We start from the raw sequence: 7816 nt of genomic DNA, 5'->3' as shown, positions 1-7816 counted from the left end.
ACTTCCCCCGCTCCCTCACACATTTACCCTCTCCCCTCCCCCCACCAGGCCTTAAACTCCACCTTCTAACTATCCTTCTACTTTCCTCCCCCCAACTGGTCTTAAACTCCACCTTCTAACTATCCTTCTACTTTCCATTCTCCAGCTGTTTGACCCGGGCAAGGTCCTGTACTACTACGAGAGCCCCCCTGGGTACGGCCTGATCGCCATGCAGCTCATCGCCTGGCTGTGGTTCCTCTACTCCCTGGTCTTCACCCTCAAGCACTGCTCCAGCAAGACGCGCTTCTACATACCCTTCTTCTCCTTCTACACTGTCTGGTAAGTACCCTTAATCATAATAGATAGCATTTGTTTGAGCAAATTCCCGCTAAACGGCAAGCTCTATGCACGTTACAATCTATATTATCATCCTAGCAGACCTAGTAGCATTCTGAAATGATCTCAACTTCCGCAGAAGCATACAATGCAAGCTGCCATTTATAGGCACTAACACACTCTCATACAAACAAAATCTTTTGCTTTCTTTGGCTGGGTACCCATTCCCACCTGGGTGAAGTGAGGAAAATTGTGTGTAAAGTGCCTGTTGAATAAATCAAATGCTCCTAAAAGAGAGGTAAGATAAGTATTGAACAGGACATTTTATTCCTCCCAATCTTGCTTTCCTGATTATTCAGCGTGTTCATGAGCTAAAGTGTGTGTGTTTCATGAGCTAAAGTGTGTGTGTTTGTCCATCTCTTGCAGGTTCTGGGCTAGTCCAGTGGTCACTTTGGTGGCCATGTTTGCGATGGCGAAATGGAGCCGAGAGAAGACGGTCAACGGGGTGGAACAGTTTGTGGGGTTTGTGGGCCACACCTTTTTCCTGGTGAGTCTGTCTGTCTGTTTGTCTCCTAGCCTTACATTTGTGCTGTGTTGTTGCTTGCTTCTCCTGCTTAACCTTACATTTTCTCTCAGGAACGAAGGTGTATTTGAAAAAAATAGTTTTGGTATTTTTTGTTTTGTTTTGTTGGGTTGTTTTGGGTTTTTTTTAAACGGTTGGCTGAACATGATTCATCATGTGCTTTTAACATTTTTCTGTTTGTGATGGCAGCCCCCTGCTATGTTGCTGTCTGGAGTTGTCTGCCCCTTCTCTTTCCTTAGTGTCTTCCCCAATGGGGCCAAAGAGCACATCCAAGTGTACATCATAGTTGCCCATCTGTGCATCAAAAGCACACCTCTGTACGTGTGTTGGGGGTCTGAATAAAGCAGTCAACCTAAGAGGGTGTATGGTTTATTTAAGATTAGGGAATCACTCTTTCACTGCATACTTTTCTACTGTTGTACTCCATAGGCAGGCATATCTTTAGTTTTGTCCACTGATTTATGTACATATATAGATTTGTTTAGCAAAGTATAAGTTTTATATATAATATATTATAAATTATACAAAAGGAAATTGAAAGCGAAATTAGAAAAAACGGAATATTTTCAGATCAGAACATGGAGATTATTTGGAAAATCTGGACTGCAATAGTTCCAGTATTTCTAGAGGCAAATATCAAGCCAATGAATGAATGATATGGCTTGTGATTGTGATGAGGAAAATACCGAGCTGGTCAGTCAGCTGGTTGTAGTGAATGAATTAAACGGTTAGGTCTAAATGCCCCTATAAATGTAGTAAAATTATTCAGGAGGCAGGATATCTGAATCTAATTTCTACCTTCAGAAAAGAATAGATTGAAGACAGTGAAGAGTCTTTTAGACTCCAATAATATTTCTCAGTTGTGGAATTTTTGACAAAAAAATTCAACTCTTGATATTCTTCTAACATTCTCCTTTGCTTTGATTCCTTTTCCCCCAGAGCAGAAACAACAGAATCCTAAAGAAATATGTTGAAAAAGGTGATCATGTTTTAAATAGAATTTTCAAATTGATTTATTTTTGGTTGTAGAAAAAAAATTGTGATGGAGAAATGATGTAATGGTTGGATTAAAATCTTTCTTATCAACATTTTTATATTTTATTTCAGTTCCTGACAAGGCCCAGTGCGGCTAATGGCAATTTCCCGTACCATGTCAGGACTACTCAGGTTTGGTTACTTTTTTGTTGTTGTCTTCTTGTCGCTTTAAATTGTTGCTAGCTGTTTGTTTCTTTATTTGTTTGTTTCTTAGACTCAAAAGAAGTGAATATTTTTTTCAATTTTTGTAGCTGAGTTATTCAATTTTTCGTAATTGTAATGACAGATCAGAGATCTTGAAGGAGACCAAAAAGCAATAATTATAAATTTCTTTCATTGTTGTTCTTTAGATCACACAAAGAGAACCTGCGTTATGAATTTGAAATTTCTTTTTGATTCAGTTTGTAGCAGGGTTACAGCGTGGAGTAGCCCATAGTTTAAAACAGCTTTATGCACTGCTCACAGTCGAAAGCTCCGTATCCACATGGGATTCCATATTATTATTCACAATTCAGAACACATTTAACTTCACAGCATAACATTGCATAATCAAGAATTCACAACACAAAGTACCAGGACCTGCGAAACAATGTCTAGACGTGGGCGTCACAGAAAACAACGAGCTTCTCAAACACAGAAAAATAGTCAGTGTGTGAGGCAGTTAACAAGGCTAGTGACCTGTGACCTAGTGACCTGGTGACCTGTACAGCCTCTCCCTCCCCATTCCCACCTCCCTCTTGCATGGCGGGGCCTAGCAGTAGCTCTGTCTACAGTAGTCTCTTGCACAGAGAAGCCCTGGTACACAAACCAGTTAAAAGTAAAGTAAAAGCAAAGACTACAGCAGGTGGGTGGTTGGGGTTCTCTGGTGTGGTTTGCTCCTTCTTTCCTTTCAAACATCTATCATCCTTATCTCCCCTCTTCTTTTTTGTGTTTGTTAGTACTCTCATGTAACACTCCTAATCTTCAGCACTCATGTTACCTTACTGTGTTGCAAGTGCCGTAACACTCTTACTAAAACTAAAAAGCTTACTAAAGACTACTGCGATGAAGAGCTGACCTATTCCACCACAAACACCAGTGAGCACTTAACTCATAGAATCAAAATAACAAAATAAAGCTATTGGCAACCGTCTGGCTGAGGTCAAAGTGTAGTATCTATTCCCGACTCTTCAGCCTTGTGCTGAGTCCAAAACGGGACTTACACTACATGAAGCTGAAGCCTTGGCTTCTATTATATCTAGCGTCATTCTTTAGAAAAAAAACCCACCAAAATTACAATCAACTTCCAAAATACTAAAACTGAAACGTAACACCTTCCTAACCCCCTCCCAAACCCCCCAACCCCCCCCCACCTCCATGTCTGTGAGCAGATTGCGACAATGGGCGGTGAGGAGCACCTGGATGGGAACCCCTACACGGTCAGCTCCCGGGACGGTTTGTCGGGCTCTGGGCCCAACCTGGAGTTTTTCATCACCTCGAAGGAGGTGGACAATGAGGACACGATGGACGGAGAGAGCCGAGTGATATTCTCCGTCTCCGGACAGAGGGGTAATCCCCCTTCGTACAACGATCCGCCCCCAGCCTATCCCCAGGTTAGTTGGTCGTGGAAATGGTGGTCAAAGTCATGTCGAGGAGTCATGCTATGATTTCTCAAATGTTATTTTGGTCTTTACCTCAAACCTCAATAGGCTGCGGCATGGAAAAAAAATTACTCTGTCTTTAGGATTATGAGATGCAATAATGGAGAACATGACAATAATAGATATGAATATGATCATAATTTAATTATAATAATAATAATAATAAAGATAATAATAATAATAATAATAATAATATTATAACAACAATAATAATATGGACCTAATGTTTTGGGTTTTTTTTAATTGTCACCTTTGCTCTTCTTCTTTCCCTGCATTTCCTTCTGTTAATTTTTTTTGGTCAGTTTTATTGGTTTTATTCATGATGGTCAGTATTATCGCCAATACTACAATGACTACAGCGACTAGATATCTCCTGTCTTTGCTCAGGTCGTGGAGCGTCCAGGCGTTGCCTCCAGCAGCTCTGTAGGAGGCAGTGGGGACGCATCGACGGTCCACACCACAGGGGCCGGTCCTGACCACCCAGTCTCCAGCGCAGGCAGTGTCCAGCACATTCATAACTACGGTGGTGTCATCATCAACTCTGTCAACAACAACAACAACAACAACAATGTCAACAACAACATGAACAATAACAACAATAATAGCAACAACAGCAACAGCCTGGTGAGCAATGTAAATAGCAATTTCCAAGCCAGAAACGCCTTCGTGCCACCCATTTTAAGCGGTCTGCCGCCCTCTGCGGGTCGATGGGCTCTCCCTCCACTGGTCCGTGGTTCAGTTCTGACAGGCCACGTCCCATCCGCCCCACCTATGGATCCCGTGGAGGAGACGGAACAGCCTCCTGAGAATTTTGAGGGAACTTCGTCAAAGAATAAGAAGAAAAAGAAGAAGAAGTGAAGGCATGCGGAGAGGTTGAGCAGGTTGAAGACTGATGGTTTTGTGAATTTTCAATCCAAATGAAATGCTCAGTTTAAGTCTCTGTCATACGTTACAATTCAAAATGGCATGTAGGGATATAACAGAGTCTTACTATAATCAGTCGAAATATCCTACCTTGTTAAGAAATAGTGTGATTTACTAAAATTTCATGAGGAAGAAATTTTTTAGCTCAATGCTGCAGTTCATACTGGCTCTCAAAGCTAATTTTTGGCTGCAGTATTGTGTTGTCTTCACTGAATTTGCCTCCTCCACCCCTCCCCCTCCTGGTCACTAGAATGAACCCCTCAGCTTACCTTTTCGGAAACATGAGCATCTCTACTTATGTAGATCGTGAGCAAATTCAGTAGTCTCTCTGCTTCACAGTTTCTTCGTCCAATCAAAAACATGTTTGTGTTTTAGACAGGATTGGGATTTTTGTTTGTCTGTGTTTGTATTGTTATTTGTACCCCGGGTTGCTCTTTCAACCGACAGTACTTGGTGATAGTACTAATAATAACAAAATGATAATAATAATAATAATATTCATAATAATGATGATAGTATTGAATCTCATTTATGCGATGCTTTTCTGCTCTCAGTGCTCAATGTACTTAACAGCAAAAATTACGTAAACATTGTCTTTATTCATTCATCATTACCAACATAATTAGGTAGACTTGGGCTCTCAGCTCCTGTCTTTCTTGATCTGTCTTACACACACTTACATACACATGCACGCACATATGCACATGCACATGCACACACACACACACACACACACACACACACACAACACACACACACACACACACACACACACACACACACATCATACCATTCACACACACACACACACACACACACACACACACACACACACACACACACACACACACATGTGCACACAGCACACATACACACTTACTCACCAACATACACACACAAACAGGAACACACACCCACACATATAAACATCCTTACACGTATAATTATGGATGCACTCTCATGAACAAGTAGTGTTTTATTGAAGAACATGTGATCAAGTGATTGATCAAGTGATTATATTTCAACACTTTTCATTTAGAATGCCCCCAAACTCACATCCTAACCTCTGTATGGGGCTACTTGTGAAATGCAGCGAACATAACAGTTTAGGGCTGATAATGTGATGTTAACTAGAATTCTACATCAACATGTAGCCTAATTAGAACTTTGGGGACAATTACTCATATCATTTTATTTGCTTTCCAGCCATTAGATTAATTGTTGCTATAACTTCACAAAACAGAAGTGTTCGACAAATCATTATTGTGTGAATTCACTTTTACAAAACTCTTGTGCAGTGAACTAAAAAAAGAAAAAAAGATTTTTAATCATTAATAATGTTTGTGCTGGTAAAATGAACTGTGGAATGTTTGGGGAGTTGTAGTTAGGCAAGAGTTAACGGCAAAGGTTCTTAAATTTTCAGGAGAAAAGACAAGTGGATGTCTTGAACATTGTCTTGATATAGAAAAAAAAAATGCATGAATAAAAGTGGGAAGTGGTCATTTTTACAGGTGCCATGATTGTCTTGGACAGGTGGTAGTTATAGCAGGTTTGACTACCATGGACTTGTTTCATAATATCCTAGACTGCGCTTTCTGGGGTAGTACCGGTTCACTATGGAATGCACTATTTGACTCAATTTGGACCCGGATGTAGAGAAAGGGGTGAAAGGTTGCTCATGTATTCAACTATAACAAGTGTTCTGCCCTTCATTTGGGCGCCCATGGTGTTCACGACTTTGCAGCAAATTTGTTTTTCTAGAGAGCAAAGAGTGGCAACCATGACAGTACATGGTCTAGGCTATAACTATTTCAAGTCTATGGACTGTGCATATAACTGTTTTGATGATGAAAACAAAGATTATGTACTAATTGTTCAATTTCAGAGTGGCTTTGATCGTGTGCTTTAAAAGTTAATCAAAATGGAACTCATCATTGTTTTCATAGTAAAAAAATGACTCAGGTAAAGTTAATTATAACAATATGTAAGTAATGATGGCTTTTTAGCTTTGGTTCATGAAGAAGAGGCATATTAATTTGCATGCTTGCTTTGTTATCAAATAATATGTCAACTGTTTGCGGTTTTTTTTAACATATTGATGTTGGCATTTTACCATGAATATAGAGCTACCTTACGCCTTTGTCATACAGTACTTCACAGTGTGCCGCTTCACTCGTTCCTTCATATAAATTATGCATTTATATATTATAAAATGTAAAAATTTATGATAATGCTGTAGAAATTTTTGTCTAGAAGGAATGAGTTGGGACTTGCAATGAATAGTTGTCTGTTCGACTCTCTGTCTTTCTTTTTATAGCATGCTGTATTTTTAAGTACATTACCATATTTTCCTCATTTCACCCAACTGCTATCTATAATTGTGCACATTTCACAAAGTTTTCTCAAATCCCAATTTTATATGGTTTGATATGAATGAGGGAGGCCAGGTTTTCCTCCTTTGAAGGGCATAATCTACCATATTGGCACAAGTTGATGAATAAATCCTCCAAACTGAATTGCTAGATCACAATTTAATAGGTTCGATGAAGCCAACCAATCTTATGACTAGTGTGTCAGATCATTTGTTTGCTCGCAAAATCAGTGGAATGTAGTAGAAGTGGACTTCCCTAATGGAATGATTCTGGCTCAAACTTAAGATAAGAGAAGAGATAAGATAAGATAGTACTTTATTATCCCAGAGGGAAATTTTCCTTGGCTATACAGGACCGTAAAAACAAATCAAAATGAAGCAAAACCGCCTCACCTCCTTTGCCCCTTCCTCTGAGCTCCTGACTCTTTCTGCAGCCTTTCTACTGCTTCTCCTTTACTCCTTCTTAAAATTACTGCTGTCTTTCAGCCACACCCCTGAACTTATGGTAGGTAAAATCTACACCTAGCCTTCTCGAGTAAGGGCAAAAAATCGAAAAGAGTAGGCTTCGGCCACCTCTCGGCAACGTTCAAAATTTCCCACGAAATGAAAATGTTTGGTACCTTATGCAGTTACTAGCATCGAAAAACGTTTACTAAAAAAAAAAAAGAAGCAAAACAAAGGTAATTAATTTGATACATTGTGGGCTGGCCAACACCGTAGCCCGCCTCCATCCAATCTTATCATGCTTTTGATCAATAGGCCTGTCCAAAACTACATGGTAAGGTAGGAAATGATGAGAATAAGAGCAATAGGATGCAATGCTGGGTCGTGAACAGTACAGAAAGAATGAACAAACCAACAAAAAAAGTTCCATCAGAATGCGATTTGCAGCTCAAACTTGTATGTGTTGTGCAAGTTTAACATAAACTGTGCCAAAGTGGCTGAATA

General features: G+C 39.8%; 1 protein-coding gene across 1 annotated transcript in view; it reads left to right on the top strand.

Annotated features, from left to right (window-relative positions):
- LOC101861395 (transmembrane protein 145) overlaps window positions 1-5228 on the top strand; it is a gene marked incomplete in the record, with an annotated part of 26286 nt that extends 21058 nt beyond the window's left edge. The window contains 5 exon segments of the mRNA XM_013088600.2: window positions 146-318; window positions 742-862; window positions 2006-2065; window positions 3304-3525; window positions 3961-5228. Coding sequence (XP_012944054.1) covers window positions 146-318; window positions 742-862; window positions 2006-2065; window positions 3304-3525; window positions 3961-4431 — 1047 coding nt within the window.
- Window positions 5229-7816: the final 2588 nt, after the last annotated feature.

The sequence above is a fragment of the Aplysia californica genome, unplaced genomic scaffold (genome assembly GCF_000002075.1).
Source record: "Aplysia californica isolate F4 #8 unplaced genomic scaffold, AplCal3.0 scaffold00774, whole genome shotgun sequence".
Taxonomy (NCBI): Eukaryota; Metazoa; Mollusca; class Gastropoda; order Aplysiida; family Aplysiidae; genus Aplysia; species Aplysia californica.
This window is presented reverse-complemented; position numbering and strand designations above follow the sequence as displayed.